Below are 22,660 nucleotides of genomic sequence, written 5' to 3' on the forward strand. Positions count from 1 at the left end.
TGTAACAGAATGTCAGAAGCAAGAGAGGTGCATAAAAATATAAGATGGCCTAAACATTATGGAGCAAGTGCACATGGGTGCGGCTTCCATGACCATCAGCAGCGTAGCAAATGTTACATGCTGTACTGTTCACATCTCCCTGTAGGCCCTGCACACGTATCACTTTGTAGCAGTTCATTTTGTGCCCCAAGGCATCATGCACAGGCTGAGCCCGGGCCAAACATTGTTTGGCACACCAGGCATCGCACCAAAAGCATTCGAGGCGCTGCCCCATGGCAGCCACTCAGGGAGACCTTTCGTGTTCAGGTTTATCGTCAAGTAAAAACAGACAAGTGCGCAAAAGTTACACAACAAACACAATGTCTTTCTTTCTTAGAATACAAAAGAAAAAAATCCAACAGTTGAGCCTACTTGGGTACGGAAACACCACCTGTTTTTGTATCTTTTTTTTTTTGCGTTTTTCCCCTGCATTTTTTTTTTCTTCTAAAAGTCACCTGGATCTGTACAAGATACGGAGTGGAGAAAAATGCCATACACAAACAAAAAAACGCAGATGAAAGGAAGATACGGGTTGAGACACAATGCAAATAAACCACAGAGCGCCATCCTATTCAGCGCCTCCCCCGCCCTCCCTTGCACACACACGTTCACATGCGCACGTATGTCCTAGTTAAAAAAAAAAAGTGGGAGGAGGGAGGGGGGGGATTTAAAATTTTAGAAATTGCACACCATGTCCAGCGAGTCCAGGGACGGACAATGATTTTGCCTAGGTCTGGATGCGTGTACTGAGGCAAGGGCACCCTGGAGACGCTGAAGAAGAAAAATGAAAAAGAAGGGGGAAATTCTTACCCCACACAGGAAGACATGCAACCTTGTGTAGTGCACTAGTAATTAATGAAAATGCCAATAACAGTAGCCCCTTCAGCAGAAAATTCTGGTATCAGTTTGCATCTCACTTTATCATTAGTGATGAGTGAGAATGACAAGCCATACTGCACATAGAAAAGAAAAAAGGCGGGAGGGAAGGGGGCAGTTTGTTGGCTAGGAGTCTTCCAACTGGTGACGACAGAGCTTCAATTTCCTTTGGCCAACAAATACTTCACGGAAGTTTAAAAGAAACCCACAAAAACGCGCTGGGGGAGGGGGGTTCACTGCCAACTGTGTGGCCAGAAACTTTTCTTTCTGAAGCCCACTTGGGACGCTCTATGGTGCTCTCACTCCACTCGCTAGTACTGCGAGCCACCATGGCATTATTGGTATATATACACAGTTGCAGAAATGCACACTGATCACTGGTGTGGAAGGAGAGGAAGAAGCATTAACCACATAAAGAAAAGCCTAACAAAGCAGTTGATTCTATGGCCAGAGAAGCAAATGGAAGCACTACATATGAGCAAAATGGAAGCAGTTTTGAAAAGGGTGCAGCACGGTGGCCAGCAGTGTAGAATGGCATATAAGAATGGCCTGCTGGAAAGTTTCACATCTGTGTGGTTGGTTCAACAACTGCTATATGGGCTTAGTCCTCACGGGATAAGAGATTGGAGAGGGGTGGGGGGAGGAAGGGGGGGGGTAGCTGCAAGTCTGGCCACATTGCTCAAACTCAACTCATGAATGCCTAAAATGATGTCCCAGCATTGTATGTGTACAGGAAAACAATACCTTAAGAAAGTGCTAACAAACCTTCAGATATTAGCTAAGCTCTTCAAGACTAAACCTATACACACTAATCTAACATTTTCTCTCAAACGAAAACTCAGCGTAGCACTCTGGTTGCAGTGCACCAAAAATGCTGACAGCTCCAGGCAAGTTAAATTGCGGCACAGAAAGAAGAAAAGAGGTGATGGGGAGGGGTTTCATTGCCTTCCCGCCGCCACAATGAACCAAGCAAGCATGAAAACCCAGTTGCACAGCGCAGGGGATCTGTCCCTTGAGAGAGAGGCGCTCTTGGGACCAGGTGCAGACAAGACGCGCAATGCCACCAGTGCTACCCCACAGCAGTAGGCACAGTATTGCGTCCAGGCAGGTGTGTGCACAGGGCCGCCCAGAGTTCCACGCTCCGCAGCCCCACTCCTTTGCTGGCAGCAGCAGCACAGTGAGGCCACACTGCCAATAACTCGATGCTCGCAAAGACTCAACATCCAGGGACATAATACTTCAGAGTTGTGTGCTCTTTCCATCTTTCAGCTAAAACAGGGGCAGCCTACACACCCGACACTCACGGCTTAGGCAAGGCTTCCTTCCATGTGAAAGGAGAAGGTGGCAAAAACAAAGATGTGTACACACACCATCAACAACAGAAGAAAAAAAAAGGAGTATGGGCTAAAGCAATTGTCCAAAAACAAAATGAGGCCTTTCAAACAATAAAAAGCAAGGCACTGTAATGCTTGTGAGCAAAAGCTGCCAAATGCCCAAACTGAAATGTGGTGAGAAAGAAGTCTGAGAGAAACATCTGTCCAGAGAGAACACATAAACCACTAGCGATGGTGCAACTGCAAACGACAATGTACAGTAATGCCCACATGGGGAGGATTCACTCCTGGGAGCTCTTCAGTTTGTGTTTGGCCACTCTAATTATGTGCTCCTTCCTTTGCCCTCCATCAGGCCAACTGCACAGCTCTTTGCTTCTAACCACCACTGACAAGTCTAAAAACACCTCAATAATTTAAAAATAGCACTAAAAATCGCGAAAACACACAACCATCATGCTGAAGATGCCTACTTACAACAAAAACACACAAAAACAAAACAGACAGGAAGTTTGCCCCTTCTATTCTATCCTCAAACATTGCAATGCCCAACCAAATTATTTTTCAAAACTCAAAGCAGGTTTTCAAAAAAAAAAAAAAATAACAATAAAACAAAGCTCAAAACAGTTTGGCAGCAAACAGTATTTCACCACAGAGTGCAACAAAGAGCAATTCCCAGCACAAGAGGGAACACCAGACTGTTAGTGGGTAAGCAATTTGGCCAAGAAAACACGTCCCTCAAGGAGTCTCCATGCACAGCCCCAGCTCCCAGCAGGGCCGGCGATATGCCAAACACAGGCAGTGATTAAGACACTCCACATAACCCAGGGGGGTAAACGCTTTCCAGCTGGCGCCAAGACTAATGTGGTGTGTGGCAGTGCACGCCAGACACGCCCAAGTGCCAAACCAGGAAGGGGGGAGGAGTGGGGGTGGGGGTTGAGGAGCGCAACAGCGTCCGGCTGAGGTTGTGGGGCTGTAACATAACACAACAGCGCACAAAAACAGAGCAAGAGAAGGTAACGGCTGCACCAGAACTTTCTTTAAGCACTTTCACTCACTCACTCAGTCACTTGCATGCACGCAACACAGTAAAATGGAGGGCCGGGCTTTGACTGTTCTGTACGAGGAGGAGAGAAAGAAAAGACTAGAGGAGAAAAACAGAAGGGGGGGCCAAGCGCACATCACAAGAGCTCGTACTGGCGAAGGTGCATCCTTTGGATGATGTCTCGGCAGTCGTTGAATACGCGGCGGATGTTCTCCGTGTCCACGGCACAGGTGAAGTGCGGATAGCAGTAGTGCTTGCCATCTCCACTGGCTGTGCTGATGCGCTGCAGGCAGACAAAATTGCTCATTAGGTCATTTAGTAACCCTGCGGCACGGCACTGAATCCAAAATAATTTATTTGTGCCTTGCACCCTACTACACACTATACCCTGTAGGTGCACAATGCTCACCAATGTCTTCACACTGTGGTGGTCACCTAGACAACTGGCACGCAATCTGGGCATGTTCACACATCTAGCAGCTGTTACTTTCCATCTGCATCCACTTCACATCATCTAACCTGTTCCACTGCATGGGAACAGATGTGCCTTGTTGCCACTGTCACTCACAAAAGGAAACCTAAGAATATACGAGTGCCATCATACCCTCCAGTGCATACCCAAGAAAAACGACTTGTTAGCACATTTCTGATGCCACTGGTTCCAGCTTCAAGTCTTTTTTATTTGGCTCTCTACTGTGATGGTTACAAGAATGCTGTAGCTATGGTGCGAATAAACTTTAGAGTGACATATTTTTTGTTCCTTAAGAGTTGCACTAAGGGAATGAAAGGGGCAGGTGCTTTCTCTTTTCCCCATGAGCAAAAAGGCTTGATTGGCAGTGGTGCTATCCCTTTTCTCCCAAAACCAGTCACTAACATGCACTTCCAGGTGGCCGTGGGACTTGGCAACAATAAGCTGAATATGACAATGGGCAAGCATGCTAAACTGGTGAGGACTAGCTGCCTCTGAGCACAGAACTGAGAGCACCAACAGTGTGAGGACTCCATGCGAGATACCCCCTCCCTCCTTTGTTACAGTCATCTTGCCAAGGCAACCATATGAACCAAGCCAAACACCTGGGAATTGCCAACGCACTCAAACACCAGCAGTCATGAAACATAATGAACCCCTAGTCCTAGGCGAAATGGCTTTTTCTGTGAACATGTGTCTTTTGGCTGTACACTTTGGCGCCGTACGATTGTCTGCACATGGTGTCTGCATGCAAGAGCAAGCATTAGAACACGTCACAGTTTTGCAGGAAGCGATATGTCACCTGATAACTAATTTGAATTATTAACCATCACCGATCACAGGTTTGGTCGTGACAAGATGGCAGCAGTACTTTATAGCTGCAATCTATTACTTCAACAAATTTATGTTGTTCACATAAACAGAAATGAGAGCAACATGCAAGGTTTGGTTGCAACCAAACCAGGCCACAAACAGGAAAAAGGCTGTCAAAGGACCTTTGCAGCTGATAGCAAGCCGGCAGTAAGTGCTATGTAAGCATGCAAGATTACTCAGCGATGCCAGGAGCTGCACAAAAGCAAAGCTGGAACGGCCATGAGCATTTTGTAGCATGCTTTGTACAAGGTGAAAGGTCATTTTTTTTGGAGATGCTTCCTGGTATTTTACATCAAGTTCCCAATGAAGAGAAAAAGTTTTTTTTGAATTAAAAATGTGCATTAATGCTATTCAGTACAGAAATGCCCTTTGGCAAAAGGCTGAGAAAAAACCTATGCTTCCCACCAAACAATCACAAAATAGGGAAACACAATTTGCATCATGCATGCACCACAGCTGTAAATGTGTATGGGCAGCATGACCAGTAAGCAAAGTGCCATGGAGACCATTTAATGAAAGCAAACTAAGAAAGTGCACGTTGCCATGACTGTCAAAAACAACACTCATAAACCAGTGCAGAACCAGTGTCTGTAAAAAAAAAAAAAGTAGACAAAACTAGCAGAAATTACGTAGCCCACTTTCCAATCACAAGTCAATGGCCCATGGGCAATGCATCGTGTGCACATCACAATTGCAAATGAGAAGCGATAGAAGAGGAGGAGGAACAAACTTTTATTTGTCATAAGACAAAGAGGGCAGGGGTTAGGGATAAGGTTTAGAGACTGCGGGCCCTCTCGACAGCACTAGGTGGCTTGAAGTCCATGCTTCATTGCGACCTCCAGGGCCCAGCCCACTACCCGGAGTTGTATCTCTGAGTAAGGGCTGATCAACGCAGTCTCCCACTGACTTAGGTTTGAGATTTGGAAGCTCGGAGGTGGCTGGTCCTCGGGCATTCGAATAGGACGTGGTTGAGGTTTGCTTTAGAATGATTGCAGAGAGTGTAGTGGGAACTGTATTCCGCGGGATACATCAGGAAGTAGATGTAAGGATTTGGGAATGTACTTGTTTGAAGTTGCCGCCAGGCAACCTGCTCTGCTTTGGACAGGAATTTGTGTGGGGGTGGGTATTTGAGTCGAGATGGAGGTGTGGTTATACAGCTTAATATGGTGCTGTTTCTGTTTCAACTAAATTGCATACAGCATTCCTGGCCCGAAAAAATGTTTTAACATATTTCAAAATTTTACAGGACTCATCCAACACCTTGCTCTTGACAGCATCATCCAGGTGTGGTAAGGTGTATGGTGGGTTACTGCATACACCTAGCATTTATACTATCTTACGTTAAAAAATCTGAACTTTTGATGCAAATCTGCACATTATCTTTGGATTATAATTAATCCATGATGACAAGTTTTGTGTTTACAATTTCAATTCTCTTAAAGAACCCATGCTGGGATATAGGCTGCAACTCATTTCTTTTCAGAAAATAAAAATGCAAAAACCTCTGCCCTTTAGTTTCGTCAGAAGGTAACCTTACACTCAAACTTTCATGGCTACAGATAAGTCAGTGTATTAAAAGATTCTTAGAATGCTTTTCTTTTTGTTTTCTTGCAAGAAAAGATGGCGAGTTGCATCACTTTTTCAGTGTGCGACACAACAGCACTGGAGCTTCGTTACATGTGGTGCCGTACGTGAGCAGGCTTCAATGCCTAAACCGCAAAGCGCACGTGACGAGGAGTTTCGGTGCACTGGAAGAACGGAAATATCACACACACGGAATAGAGTGAAGCGCGCATTGGCGCCGGAACCTTATCGGAGCGGCAAGACGCCTTCGACAAACAAACAACAAAAAAAAGGTTCGCAGGAACGCAATCATCTTTCTAAACGGCGTGTTGCTTGGCTGGCTAACTGACAAGAACAGCCCATAGCTGCGCCATTGCTCAGGACTGGCGGCAAAGCTCCGAAAACGAAACTACACAGCCATCCCTCTATTGGCCTATCGCCAGGGCCTGCCGATCGTCAAAACACGTGCTGTTGTGCGCATGTCAGGCGGTCGCCAAAAACAATGTAACACACATTTCAAGCCTGGGGATGAATGGGTACCCAGCAGGCAATACCTCGACACAGCACCATTCCAGCAGCCCATCTGAATTAACCGATGCCAGCCCCTGGGCATCTGAATGAATGCACTCCCGACGCCACAGACTTGCAAGGACGTTTGGTGGGACTCCGGCGACAGTCTGGACTACCTGAATTAGCGGGCGCTGAAGACGAGGAATAAACGCTTATTGAATTGGGTTGGATTAATTTTTATGGGCGAGGTACTTTTTGTTACTGAATGTTATCACTTTTATCACTTTTAGTGAATTGCAATATCTTATTAGTGAACTCACTTGTTTGTATGTTTTGCTGCACTTTTACTATGCATTTGATTTCTAACCTATTTTACACAGACTTCTGTATTTGACCCCCCTTACATAATGCCTCTCTTGAGGCCTGTAAGGTATGCGTAAATAAACCAAGAAATTAAGAACTTCCTTGTGATGCTTCACAAGCTTGCAGTGATACCAATTGCCAGCAACAGTTTTCTCTAATAGTTAAGGCACATGGCAGCAACCATTCACTAGTGAATCAGCCGGTTAGGTGGCTGTTTGCATGAAGGTGCAGATGCACATGCTTTAGACAAGGACACAGCGACACTAGTAATACTAGCTACGATCATGGCTTCAGTCAAACCGGATTTCAAGCATAATTCAGATTTTCAGATTTCAGGTTTCAGATTTTGATCACAGGTAACTAGGCAGAGCTGACAGAACTGTGGACTCCATTCTTGGGCTTTTCTTGTATGAAAGATGCTACAGAATGATTTATGCACAAAAAGTGTTAAACTTCCTGTTTTGCAGTCTTGAGCCCACTGAATTTCACTGCAAATATGCTTCCATATGTGTATACCTCGAAAATGCTCTTATCAGCATAGCGAAAACAAGCTCTTGTATCTGATCCACTATGGTCTCCACCTTTTGCCAAAACATGCAACATAGTATTCTAGCCTTTCTGGTGGATGAAAGCGCTTGTTCCTGGGGCTTCAGAGGCATGAGCAATGTGACAGACACAACTAGACCGGAACACACCTTGGTGATGATAGGTTTCTTTGGCGCAAGGGCATCTAAGGCCAAAGAGCGCCAGAAACAAGGTTTTTGGCTGGCTCAGGCTAAAATATGGCACATGGCCTAAGAGTAGTTAGCATGTTCATGATTATAGTGTGTCGAGAGGATGTAGAAGTCAGGTGGAATGGCCTAAAGTGGTGTATAGCATCTAAAAATCGTGGTAAGAGGTGCTACACATAAAAGATGAAGCCAGGTAGCCTAAACCATAGTCCTTGCTTGAGCAAGAAGGGCAGCTATGGCTAAACTAAGCCTTCACCTCAGCATTGAGGAGGGGCTGAGGTTATTTGGAATAAGAGATATCTTGCAAAAAGCCTACAAGAGTTAAAAATTTAAAAACCCTATCTAACGAAAACATGCGCTCATCACCTAAAAGTAAAGAACTGGTATTCTAAATGTGTATATTTCTGGGAAGTGCTATAGTCTTTCTGCCTCCAATCTCAGGCACATGAATAATATGTGGACAACTGAGATGTGGGCTCCAAATCTTGCGCACTGTGGTGCTGGTGCATCCTTTAAAAGATGTGAGTGTGTGATGTATGTGTGTCCTATCCTCAGTCTGCAGAGAGCAACTTCTTTGAATCTATTTTGTTTTTCTGTGGCATACCTTCCAATCCTTGGTTTTATAGCGTAGTTTGTTCTTTGTTTCTTTGTCCCAATCCTGCTGCCACTGCTCGCGGAGCGCAGTCCTAATATGTGGCCTGAGGTCATGGTATGGAAGTTGGTTTATATTGATACGACTCAGTTCGGCAGTTAATGCAGCAAGCCTATCAGCTTCCTCATTTCCACCTATGCCACAGTAACCTGGCACCCAGCATATTGTAATCTTAAGGTTCAATGTGCATGCAGACTCAAGACATTTCAGAAGGGAATTCATTACAGGGATTTTATAGGGTTTCCCAGAGGACAGGGCCATAACACACTTAAGAAATCTGACTAAATGACAGAGGTTGAGATTTTCTTTCGCAGGATGGATCTAACAACCAACAGGATACCATGACATTCTACAGTAAATATACTTGTGTGTAGATTCATTGTTTTCGTTTCGGAAAATTGACAGCTGTAAACTGCACATGAAACTAAAGAAGTCTTGCAGGCATCAGTGTAAAACTCCGTGCACTGATACTTCGCTTGTAGGGGCATGGAGTGCTGCTTTATGCCAATTGGCGACCCATGCTTGCCAACCTCACGAAAATATGTGTCGCAGTCAACTGGATGCACTTCCCAGGGAGCAATCATGTCTTTAGAAGAGATCATCAGAATATTACAGACTGGTATGTTCATGTCTCGGACAAGCTCGGACATTACTCTAATGGGTAAAGGAGGGGCTTCAGACGGTCGGTTTGAAAACAGCAGTGTACTGGCTTGGCCGAGTTTCGCAATAGTGCATTGCATGGGTGGTCAGCATGAGATAATACCTTCGTAGTGTATGTTATACTTGTAAACGTCTGTCGTCATTCAAGTGACCAACAGTCCACCTCAACGTACGAACTGGCAATAGGGGATATTCAAAATTCCGCAAGTGCGCTTTCCCGCATAACAATGTTGTCCCAAACAAGATGGCTGACCATGCGTTTCCAGCTGAGACAAAGCAAGAAAGACTGTTTTTTTGTTTGATTCTTCCAAAATGCGTTTCTTACATTCTATCCACACCTTTAGCGCCTGTCCTGTAGCCCACCTAGTTCCTTTATAGCGAAGTGGGCCATCTTGTTTGGGGCAACATAGTTATGTGGGAAAGCGCACTTGCGGAATTTTGAATATCCCCTATTGGGCTCCAGTAGCCAGGCACCAGTAGCCAACCGCAGACCTAGATGGCACACTGCATCGAGCATTTTTAAGGTGCTTTTTTGTGCTGACTCGTACACTACTGAGCCTCAGTCTATGCGCGACAGAACTACGTTATTTAGAAGACTCAGCCGGCAGTCTCGACCTGTACCCCAAGACTGTTGTGACCGGATCTTTAGAAGGTTCAGTGCCTTCATGCATTTAAGTCTTAACTGCTTAATGTGTGTGATGAATGATAGCTTTACGTCGATTATAACGCCAAGAAATTTGTGTTCTTTTTGGACAGCAATACTCTGCCCGTTCAGTGTGATGAAGGGGTTCGGGTCTAATACCATGTTTTTTTTTGTGAAGGGTACACTGTCTTCTCTGTGTTCAGTTTAAATCCATTTTTGTCTTCCCACTCAGATACTTTGTTCACTCCTAGCTGAATTTGCCATTCACAGATGGACAAACTACACGACTTTTAGCTTATTTGACAGAAGCCAACAGCCACAGAAACCAAGGGGCACAGGGGATTTTTTTTAAAATTAATTTATTTATTTTGTGGTGTTGATGAATTTAGAATATTACTGAATATGTTATCGCTTAAAGATAATTGATAAGAAAAGCAGAAGAAAAAACAACCACATGCCGCCGGTGGGATACGAACCCACGACCTCCGAATTACGCGTCCGGTGTAAATCATCTACATAAACCGAGTAGGATATTCATCTAGGTAGGATGCTCTTTAATGAATTCATTTTGACTATGAAAAGCATGCAACTAAGGATGCTGCCTTGAGGGACACCATTCTCTTATGAAAACTGCTTAGATAAGGAATTCCCTACACAGACCTTAAATGTTCGTTCAGCCAGATAACTCTGAGTGGTGGACAGCATGTTCCCCAAAATCCCAAAGGCAAACAGGTCACGGATGATACCATAGCGCCATGTAGTATCGTATACTTTCTCTACATCAAAGGGATAAACAGTGCTGTGTATGCACAAAAGCACCCCTTACGTAAGATTCGAAGGCAACGAGCTGGTCAGTAGGTGACCGGTTATCCTTAAATCCAGCTTGGTGCTTGTCAAGAAGACTACTAAATTAAAAAAAAGCACAAGGCGACGATTTATCATTTTTTCAAAGAGTTTACATAAGCAGCTGGTTTGGGCGATTGGCCGATAACTGGCAGCAAGTATGACTTCTTTTCCTTGATTTAATATTGGGATAATAATCGCTTCTTTCCAGGCTTTGGGAAAACGTCCAGCGGCCCATATCTTATTTAACAGGCACAGGACAGTTTCAAGGGTTTCTTCATGCAGGTGCTTGAGCATTCCATACGTGATCCTGTCAGGGCCTGCTGCTGTTGATTTGCCACACGTGCCTAAGACAACCGTCAACTCTTGTAATGTAAATGGGCTATTGTACCCTCCTACAGATGGCCTCATGCTGTGGATAAGTTTCCGCTCAACTAGCTTGTATTACAAGAAGGAATCTGTATAATGCGCCGAGCTAAAAGTGATTTTGATGTGTCTGCCTAGTGCATCTGCTTGGTGCTCCAGTGTATCGCCAGCAGTGCTAACAAGAGGAATTGGATGTGCATTATGCCCTTTAAGTGCTTTTAGTCTACTGTACACTTTATGCGTATCTGTGTAAGAATGTACAGACGAGAGAAATGACTGCCAACTCTCCCGTTTGGATATACGTCGAGTACGCCTGCCATCTGCGTTAGCGTGCTTAAATTTTGTTAAGTTGTTGATCGTAGGATAATGGTGGAATTTTGACCATGCATTATTTTGGTTCTCACGAGCCTTCATACACTGTGCATTCCGCCATGGTCTTTGTTTTCTGTTTTACCTGTAATTATAGGCACTGTGCAGCGCCCATAATATGCAGTGTGATCAAGGATTGAGATTCATCTATACCTAGGTCTGTAAATGATGACCAGGGCAATGCTGAGAGTTCCCGGAACATCTTCCAGTTCACAATTCAGTTTTTAAACTTTATAGGATTATTCGCCCTCAGGTTTATATTTTCTGTGTATTTTAAAGAAATGGGAAATTGGTCACTTCCACAAAAATGATCAATAACAGCGCACTCAGTAGCTGTAGCTGCCAAGAGCAATGGAGAGCCAACAACAAGGTCTATCACTGTGCATGAGTAGTATGGTCGGACTTTCAAATAGCTGCAAAATGCGAAAAAAAGAAAGATTATAAATGGAGCGGCTTACTGCTACATAACTTTTGTGCAACGTCTGGAGATAAGTTTGGCGAGTATATTTTGCGCTGCACGCGATAAGGAAGATTTGGGCACGCACCACGAACTTCCTGCCCTTTCAGAGAGCATGCGGCCTGAAGAATATAGTTCGCAGAGACGTTAAATTGCGCAGCGAATCCTCTTCATGGCATTTGCAATTCAGATACCTAGCTTCTAAAGAAAGAGTGAAAAAAAAACAACAACAAAAAAAACTAGAGAATGTTTACTACATTCGAATCGGAGCAAAAGCATGGATTTGTGTTACGTAGAAGACGACGGTGAGCAGGCAGTGCTGCGGGACGGAGCAGATGGAAGTGGAAGACTATGCCCTCCAATGCGCAGCGCAAGAGTGTGGTGCAGTTTAACATGAGGTGTGTTGGCTGCGGCGATAGCCTAGTGGTCTGGCTGAGTGGCCCTTAAAAGAGATCTGTTCACACAGCCGCAAGTTCGACTCCCAGTCATGGATATTGATTCAATTTTTCTTTTTTTCATGGTCTGATCTCTAACACAGCTGAACGTCAAATTTAAACGGTCCGTGATTGAAGCCCGAGGTCCAGCAGTGGAGCTTTCGCTTCAATCAGCGTGGACTTTTTGCTTTCGCCGATCGCTACGTATCACTCCGCCGATGGCAGAGCGGCAAGCCGCCACGGCACTGGCTGAAAGGTTGGTTGCCTCCTCCTACCTTCAGGACGTTTAATACAATTTAAATTAGGGAAAACGGCCGCACAAGACCAGAATTCGAAGTTTCTAAGAATGCTCAGAATGAGTAGATTGAGTTCCTGCGGTAAAAAGACGAATTTAAATTCCTCTCTAGCACACCTTTCACTTAAGCTGAACCCTTACCATTAGCCTCCACGTTTCTGACACAAAGGTGAGTACCGGTAAGATAATGCTGTTGTATACTTTTCTCTTGACAGAGAGAACCTGCCATACATGCTCCATCCCATTCTTATTCTTCTAGTTATTTCCCTCATGATCCGGATCAGCTTTCACTACTCGCCCTAAGTAGACATATTCCCTTATTACTTCCAGCACCTCGCGACCAATTGCGAACTGCTGTTCCCTTGCTAGACTGTTGAACATTACTTTAGTTTTCTGCATGTTAATTTTTAGACCCACCGTTCTGCTCTGCCTGTCTATCTCGTTGATCATGCTTTGCAGTTCATGTCCAGAGTGACTTAGCAAGACTATGTCATCAGTGAATCGCAGATTACTTAGGTATTCTCCATTAACTCTTATCCCCAACTGTTCCCAATTCAGGCCTCGGAATACCTCCTATAAATAGGCCATGAATAGCAATGGCAAGATCGTGTCTCCCTGCCTGACAGCCTTCTTTATAGGAATTTTATTACTGACAACCCATTACTGATGTGTAATGTTTGACAGCCAGGCTGTGATAACCACTGCAAGCCCCAACTAGTGCATGAGGCAGCAGCTTTGAGCTCGTGGCTTGGTCAGCCCTGGCTTGGTGAGCACTACAGAACTGCAGACGCAGAAATGTGGCATGCACGAATGGCGAAATTGGCAGCTTTGGCTGTTGTCATGATGACACTTCCAAGTGAACTTTGTTCATTTCACGCAGGACGACGGTTCTATCTTTAACTAGAGCAGTTAGGCAAAACTAATGTCAGACTTTAACTGCTCTTTCATGCTTTTTTCGCTAAAGCCCCACTTGGCATAGGTTTTGAACAATTTTAATTAAATGTCCCTTCATCACAAGACGACACACAGAGGCTACCTTGGCACAGACGACAGGAATTTTGTCACTGCCTACTCTCGCCGATGCTTAAATTCGCTGTTCTGCTTCTCATCACTATGTCAAGAAAATGTGTGCACACGGCATGAAAATGAATAAGTAAATTTTGTTCCTCATCCCTTTCCAAACTATACAGCATGCCATATCAAACATTTTGGCTTAATTTCGGACACCTGGGGTTCTTCAATAGTGCACCGAAACCTCGGTACACAGTTTCTGGCACTTCACCTCTAATAAAAATGTGGGTGCCACATCCTAGACCTTTGGTTTGGTTTATGGGGGGTTTAACGCCCCAAAGCGACTCAGGCTATGCGGACACCGCAGTGAAGAGCTCCGAAAATTTCGACCACCTATGGTTTTTTAATGTGCATCGACATCGCATCGTACATGGGCCTCTAGAATTTCACCTCCATCAAAATTCGACCTCTGCGGCAGGGATCGAACCAGTGTCTTTCGGGTCAGCAGCCGGGTGCCATAACCACTGAGCCACCTACACAGCCTAGAAATACCACATGAATTAAATTACAACAAATTTTAAGCCATTTTTGCCATCAATGTTCTGGGGAAAGTACCAGTTCCACATTTAAGTCAAACCACAAGGACACGTTGACTTTGTTAGCAACAATATTTCTTTAGCATTTTGCCAGCAAAGGAAAATGAGAAGTCTTACCAGGAATTCATCTCTGATGAAGTACTTTGCTCGAATGACTTCAGGGTCTTCTCCTGTTTCAATAACAGCTGAAACAAACAAAAAAAGAATTAGAAGAGTGAGTTGCATCACCAGAACATGATGACTATAAACACCTTGAGTTTCTCCTCCACAGTAACATGAACAAGAACCACAGATAAATAATGCCAAACAAAATGAAGTACTTGCTGCATCTCAATGTGTGTGTGATAACTCAAACAAATGAGGAACGCCTACCACCCTTTTAAGATGCGTTTGCCACATGCAGTGCCATTTCGGCTGAAAAGTGAAATGCTCAATGACGTGTCACAAATTTAATTGCAGTTTATTGACAACTGCATAATTAAAAAAAAAGGAAGTAAAAAGAAACAACATATTAATTAAACACACAATACCACCAATACCTCCCCCCTCGAACCACAAGCATTAACCTGTGTGAAACTTGCATGCTTTTATACTCGCCAAGCTTAGCCACTCTTCACATCCAAAGAAATCTGTAAATTTGCAGCCTTTTGTCGGAATTCTGTGCTGCGGGCATCTTCTGACAAAACAAAGGCTTTGTGCGCCTTTCATTTGCCGTGAACATGAAAGACAATACAGCAACAACAACGAACTGGCAACAAAATTTATCAAGTCTCCTAAGTGGAGGTTAGAGCAGTATGCCAATGACTCGTGAATAAATAAAATTATTCCAACGCAATCATGAATGCAAGTATATAGAATTTAATACTTTTTCGCATTGCCGATCAGCATACAATGCTAGCTCAATGAATTGGCATCAGCTGAGGTGTTTCTATTCGGAGAACTTTCACCTGCATGTAAATATCATTCTCCTCTCATCACCATCACAGCTGCACGGACATTTTTCTCCAAAGCAAATGGTGTTGGTGCCAAAGTAAGTTGTTACAAAAAACTTAATACTCCTGCTGGCTTGAGAAAATGATATCCAAGTGGGCCAGGATGTGGAGGAGGATGGTGCAGGGGGAACAAGTACTGCTAGCACTGTTACTTCTTGGCACCAGCAAAAAGTAGGCACTTTTTTCCAGCATACCTTTTTTTTTAACCTGCCAAAAAGCAGCTGAGTAACACTACTGCTTTTAACCCCACCTTCTGAACAAATGATAGGATCAGGCTACAGCTTGTAATTACGAAGAACAGCCTATCACAGCTAGAGGCAATGGGGATGTCCACTGCTGCTAAGCAGGTGTATTATCATGGTGCAAAACTAGCGCTATGTGCGAGTACATTGCCACTATTAGCAGAGCTTAGACATTACGCAGCCCAGAGTAAACATAGTAAATTTTTTGCACACAACTCAGGCAAGAGTCAACATGTGCCATATATTGAATCTGCTATCTGTACTACCTTCTTAGTGAACAAATGGAGCAACAGTGGCAACACTGAGAACAGAACAGACTACCGCTAAACACTGCCAAAACTTTCCCTTAAGATTTCTCTGGCCTTATTTCTGGTTTTTGAAAGGCTCACAGGAAGTGAACATAAGGAATTCACAGTCCTGGAGTTCAAACATAGCCACTCCTGCTTTCCCTGTTGGTGCACTCAAACACGACAACTCACAATGCAACCAGATTACCCTGCAAGCACACTAAGCGGGTGCACCACATGGACCATGTAATACCCATGCTACACGGGCATTTCAAACGCTGTTGAACCAAATGTCATCCGGTTTAACTGTCAGTTGAGTTGACAGAGCACCGCATAGACATGAGAGTTTGAAATGCCTTTGAAAAGCCAACATGTGCACCCTCGTGCGTAGTCTCCCCACGCCATCATTTTGGGGTTGGGAGGTGGGGGGGGTAAGAGATGTTTTAGGTTAATAAATTTTCACACACATTACACAAAACGGTATTTTGTTTATTTACTGTGGCCACTGTAGCTATACAACACATTAGCTTTTTCTCCTCACTTTTGGAATCCTCAAAGGAAACTGAAAGCCTTCATTGATGACACCTTTTTTTAATATCATTTATAATCATAAACAACAGATATGGCAAATGCAGAAAATAAGTGAGAAGACAACTACGTGCACACATAGAGCAACAAAGAACTGCTGCCACGCGATCGAAAAAGTACAGGCACCAGCAAAGGCATAGCTCACAGCAAGTCTCAACTATAGCTCACGTTAGTAAAAAAAAAAAAGTTTATATGTGACAACTTTTGTTATTTGCACTATTGTTAGCACAAGATTCAAATGAAGTTATCAAAACAAAACTTGACAGCAGCAGCACCACCGCAATATGGCGAAAGAATCATGAAGCTTCTGGTCGCCTTTTAAAATAGTTGTGGAGCAGCACTACAGAACTTCGTTGAGTCTGTATGTCATTAGGAGTCTCAAATGCCATTACTCTCAAATGGCTTTATAGCATTACAACGTGTGTGTGTGGCATGGGTATAAGACTGCATGTTACTTCTGCCAAAAAAAAAAGGGGGGGGGGGGGGTATGCAGGAACACTGCAAAAGGAGAGCAGCATGTCAAAAATTTAGCTGTGGCCAAGGCTATGCAAATGGAGTAGTTGACTACACTTGCAACACTGACGATAGATGTTCCTTATTTTCAGTTTCTGTTGGGCTTGCAAGCTTATCTGCCTCCTTGGCACCGATGTGACACAGTTATTTGCAAGAATGCCAAAGCGCTGCTACATGAAGCAACAATAACCTTTTAATACAGTTCGGCAAAACTGGCAGAGCAATTTCACTTCGCTATTCACACGAAGCACTCTTGTATTTTTCATTCTAACTGCTTCATCTGTGAATAGATTTAGAATTTTTATGCTTTTGAAGTGTGGTGACAGTGGCTGAAACACTTATGCTTTACTCAGAGTGGAAGTAAACTTTTATTAAATAAGAAAGCTATTCACTGTTTAACATGCACGAATGTAATACTGGTACATGCGCTTCGCAAATAAGGCCAGCCCCTCAGTAGCTTATGTGTGATGTGCATTCATTTTTTAAGTACTAAATGCAATGATGATGCACATAATCAGCTCATACCGTACGAAAGAATTACTGATACAATCACATGTGAACAAAGCACAAGACTGTAACATACATCACATGCTTTTAAACACCTTTTGCTACAGTCTCTGATGCCACCCCTTCTTTCTAGATCACAAACCACCAGGTTCATTTTCCAGCTAGAAGAGTACACGTCAGTGACAGTTTGCCTGACCACATGACCCCACAATAGCAGCAGTAGCCGAAAAGTTCGCCAGTCCTCAATGCGTTAAAGTAGCACAATCTCTAGAATTTAAAAGCAAAAACAATTCTGCTGCGCTTTAAAAATAGTATAATAATGAGGACAGCATAATTCTGCAACACATATCCCAAGTATTGATAGAAGAGAGCTGAAAATACTTTTCCACCAGCTTGGCATCAGGAGCTGAAACACTCTAGCCACTTCTGCCACTTCAAGCTTTGCCTTTTGACGAGTATGAGAATATTAGGTGTTTTCACAGCAAGGTAGATGAGCCTGCGATACCTCATGGCACAGGCAGGGAGGTGTTATTTTAAAATTTTTTTGTCAGCATAGTTTATGGGGTAGATGGCTATCAACTGTTTCTGAGGAATATGTGGTGCAGAAATCTCTGATGGTGATTAACAACAAACATACTGGTGGACTAATAACAATGGCTTGATAATTGAATCATATACAATGAGGCTACTTAAAAAAGGGAACAGATAAAAACTGACATGAAAGACCCAGAAGCCTAAGAGTTCTCAACATTCAAAGACGCCCATAGCTATTTTCCTTGTCCCAGTTGCAGCTTGTTTTAACACAATATTTTACAAATTCACAAGCACACTGCAAAGATAAGAAGGCTTTTTTCTGCTCACTGTGTGGAGTTCCAGGTTGAAATGGATTTAACCGTGGTTCTTGATGATGCAAGCCAAAGAGAAAAGCAGGGAAGAGAGGGAAGAGAAAGAGAGAAAGAGAAAAAAAGCAATGTCTAAGAGAAATGGAGACACGAAAGCTTTGCCTTAAAGTGGCCCTGAACCACCCCTAGTCAATCCTGAGGAATGTTTTGGAGACTGCAGGGCACTTTGCGATTTGTTCTGAACAATTCGTCATTCTTTCACAACAGGAACAGAAAAATTTAACTGACCCTATTTAGACATTACTGTGCTCCCTTAACATGAATTGTCTTCCACTCTTCCCTGACTTACGCCTCCAGGAGCACTGCTCTGCTTACTGGTAATAGGTGCATTTCCCATAGCAACCTAGCTGCCACTGCAGTCTTGAGCAGAGGCACAAGGTGGAGGCACAGGCTAATAAAGCTGCTAACCCCCCCTGCATTATACCATCATGGTCTGATTCGGGAGCCATAAGAGGAGGGCGAGCAGTGTGTACTGTTATCTTCAGTTTGTGAGGGCTACGTGCTGCACAGGATCATGGCAGCATAATCCACCAACTGAATATGACAACTGGCCAAGCTCAAAGGGTGGTTCAAGCCCCCTTCAGAATTACGGCAACTACGTGACAATAGACTGCAAGCAAAAAGTCAGGCCCACAACAGTAAAGTGAATTCCCAGCAAAGCATAGCGGTAGCAAGACAGCAAGCAAAAGATAATCTCCAAATAACGACCAACTTGCACTGTTGAAGGCTAGCTGAACTTTGCGGTTCACATTCAAGAAAACACTGGGCACACTACTATAGATACATCACTAAACTTTTCCTTAAACTTTGTTTTCAACTTGCACACAACCCTGCTGTGAGTCCGAGCAATCCCACAATTTATCCAGGGTATGTACCATATACAGAGCCAGCAATCTCTCAGACATACGGCTAGAGTTTGCAGAATAAAGCTAATAAAGAAGCCGTCAGGTCCTTTACAGTTCTGTTTCAATGTCAGCCTCCCAAACCAGTCTAGCCCTACTGCAGAATGCAGAGCAGGACTAGCGTTCGAGCTAATGCTACAAGAACTGTCAAACCTGGTAATATAAACAAACAAAACGTATAAGCAATTACTTGCTCACTTACATTTTTGCAGATGTCAATTTCACAAACAACTTTCGTGAACAGTATTATCACATCAATTTTAGCATAGATATATTAAATTTTGGGCATACTAAATTTCTAACTTTTTGAAAGTTGATGAAACTATGTCAGCTCATATAATTAACATATAGCTTTGCATGCTTTTTTTTTCCACTGCTAATATAAACTGTCATTAATAGACAGAGTTTCCTTCAGTGTACCATTTCACAGTCATGCAGCAGCATTTTTATTTCTTGCGATCAACTCTCAGCTTTTGAAAAAAAAAAAAATGATAAGGTAGGGGTGGAGGGAGGGAAGCACAAAAAGCAATGTTTAAACTGCATGCTAATTAGAGCTAGCCCACCCAACAAATACAATGATAAAAATGAAAAAAAAAAAAAAAAATGCAGATCACACCATATAAAGCACGACAGTGAAAATAAAATGTGAGAGATCACTGCGGCACTAGCATTGGAGAAATGCGTAAGCAGTTTTCAAACTTTGCGGCACGCTTTGTTTTCAAATTTGGTGCCGCTTTTGCTCCGGCCCCGCCCATTTTTTGGACATTTTTGGCTCTAATTAATGAACTAATTAGCCTCCAATTTCCCGCATGGAATTTTTTGATACTCTATCTGATGGTGCCATTCTTTTTCGCATAAACCCATTTGTTCGGATGTAATCGTGCAGACAAGCTCACGATGACACGAAACCGCAAATAAAGCCATACAATGCTTACGCATTAAAATTTAGCAAAAACAGACTAGAAAATAACATCGGTGCATGTATAAAAAGTGAAGTAAATTAGTTTGTTGTGAGCGTGTTTCGACGCAAGCGTTAATCTTCAAAGCAGTGTAAGCACAACAATAAACAGCTTGAGAAAAAGCAACAATATATCAGGTGTCCCATTTAAATGCAACCAAGTTTAAAAAAAAAAAAAAGATGTGTCCTTGACAAGTGAAACCAATGCACTGCTGTCAAGGGCCGTGTGGCATAGCCTGCACAGTTTTTTTCACTCTGCAAAGTTAATTGGTCAAAACTAACTAGCTAAATTTTGAACACTGGCTTTGGGAAAAAGTGTCCATTTTAAAGTTGTAGGTAACCTTGAAAAAACAGCCAGCTGAAATGTTTGCAACGACGCACTGTTTACGTAGCATTTTTTTTAGCGGCCCTAAAAGAACTAAGAGGGCAATGTCATTAGCAATATGGATAAGGTAGTTAAAGTAACCAATAGTTCTACACGAATCTATACAGCAGCGAATGCAATCAGGAAGTTAATGAGAGAGCCAGTAATGCAAGAAGTAGTAAAGAAAGCCTTAGGAGCAATGCAAAGGGGAAAGCGTCCCTCATACCCCAAGTAGCTTTGGGACGTTACACCCCAATAAGGAAGGGGAGAAAGCAGGATCAGGTAACAGCAGATCTGTTGAAGAATGGTGGGGAGACTGTGCAAGAAGGACTACCATGTATACACACTGCCTTATTTCCTAAAGCGTACCGGAAGCTTGGAAGAACATTGACACCATCTTAATCCAAAAGAAAGAAGACGTCAAGGTCGTGAAAAATTACTGACCAATCTGCTTACTCTACATTGCCTACAAAGTATTCGCTGTAATCGCTAATAGAGTCAGGACAGCATTAAGACTTCGATCAACCAAATGATCAGGCAGGCTTTCATAAAGGCTACTCCACAATAGACCATTATCACACTATTAATCAGGTGATAGACGAATGAATGCGCAGAACGTAAGCAACTTCTATATATAGCCTTCATAGATTACGAGAAAGCATTTGACTCAGTAGAAACCTCAGCAGTTATACAGGCATTACGAAATAAGGGTGTAGATGAGCCTTATGCAAAAATACTGGAAGATTTCTATAACCGCTGCACAGCTGCCGTAGTCCTTCATAAAGTTAGCAATAAAATTTTACAACTGCCTAGGGTTCTTTAACGTACACTATATCGCACAGTACACTGGCATCTAACATTTTACGTGACAGCGCACACAGTTCGTTTAATTGAAAGGCCGTCGGCGTAGTTGGCACCACGTGTCGAAAATAATCGGGGCTGAGTAAAAAAAATGGTATACGCCAACAGTTTGCTGCAGAATGTTCCAGATGGTGTCATACGATTCAGCGTTTCATGCAGCATAAACTCACTAGTTAAGTGAGTGAATCCCTACCACGAGCCTAGCTCGCGGTAGGGATTCAAATCGGCGACGTATAATTGCGAGCTGCGTAAAAAAAAACGTAGCATGCGCGATTTGGGTGTCCACAGAGATAAGTGAGACAGTTACTGAGTCATTTCCTTTCCTTAAAAAAAAAAAAAAATCGTTTTGTCCAACGGGCAAGGCATCGTGCCGAACGGGCGATGGAATTCCACGGACTGGCAGCACTGTAGCACGCAGTTGCATCCCACTCTTAAAGGCGAAGCTTAAGTGTCCTCCAATTTTGGCTTAAATCAAAATGCGATCGCCGCAGCCCAGATCAAACTCGAGTCTTTCGGGTCAGCAGACGAGCATCATGACTACTGAGTGACTGCGGCGACTGTATTTCGGTAAGTTGTACCTGTCAGACCGCGAAATGAGAGTGGATAGTGTCTATGCATTACTTTCATTTTACTCTGCTTTAGTCACATGATCCTGCAATAATCGTTCCATTTTTTTGCAACAAGACGCTTATGCAGGGCGTTACTGCATGCATTTTAGCTGTGGCTGGTAATGAGACATCAAAGGCCGATGTTCCTTTTTTAAAATTTCCTGTGCACCTGTCTACTTTAGGAGAGATTTTATAATACGCGTGGCATACATGGACAAAAATATAAAAATATTAAGAAGTCAGCTTCTCTATTCTGCGGCTTAACGGCAATAGACCTGGGGGGTACGAGCAAGTTATGCCATTTTCTTTAAAGATATATCTATGAGAAGCATGTGTGTTCTGCATTAAATCAGAAAGGCAGAGAAGACTGAAGATTTTGAGTGCGTTGCATCTTGAATGGCTTTATCTAGTAGCATTCCGCTAATCTGCGAGCTTATTGGGAAAATATTTCTTTTTCTTGCTTTTCACTCCACACTCGGCACTCATGGGGGCGTTGATAGTTGATGGAAGGACCACTGTTCCAATCGCGGCACTGCCACTGGGAACAGCAGCCCTTCCGGGGAGTGTCGGTAGTTGATGGAGAAGCCGACGCCACTTACGCACACTGTGCAATCTCGTGTAAGGCCCATACCTGGTTATACTTTTTTTATTATTATTTCATGTATGGGCCACACCTTTTATACGTTTTTTTAAAATAATTATTTCATGTATAGGCCGCACCTTCAAAATTCACATCTAAATTAAAAAAAAAAAATGTGCAGCCCTTAAACAATTGGCTTTTGACTGCCGGCCATGTTTTACCAGTTTTTA

At 43.3% G+C, this 22,660-nt stretch overlaps 1 protein-coding gene across 2 annotated transcripts in view; it reads right to left on the reverse strand.

The window, feature by feature from the left end:
- Window positions 1-290: 290 nt before the first annotated feature.
- The window catches only part of Galphas (G protein alpha s subunit), an 83,389-nt gene continuing 61,019 nt past the window's right edge, over window positions 291-22,660 (reverse strand). The window contains exons 10-12 of one of the 2 annotated variants that reach the window (XM_089580119.1): window positions 18,117-18,155; window positions 14,244-14,311; window positions 291-3,574 (exon numbers count right to left, since the gene is read on the reverse strand). In XM_089580119.1, coding sequence (XP_089436245.1) covers window positions 3,428-3,574; window positions 14,244-14,311; window positions 18,117-18,155 — 254 coding nt within the window. In that variant the 3' untranslated portion in view covers window positions 291-3,427. The remainder of the gene's footprint in view (window positions 3,575-14,243; window positions 14,312-18,116; window positions 18,156-22,660) is intronic. The other variant, XM_089580120.1, reaches the window with a different exon arrangement.

The sequence above is a fragment of the Amblyomma mixtum genome, chromosome 3 (genome assembly GCF_055824585.1).
Source record: "Amblyomma mixtum isolate Tamu chromosome 3, ASM5582458v1, whole genome shotgun sequence".
NCBI classification, from domain to species: domain Eukaryota; kingdom Metazoa; phylum Arthropoda; class Arachnida; order Ixodida; family Ixodidae; genus Amblyomma; species Amblyomma mixtum.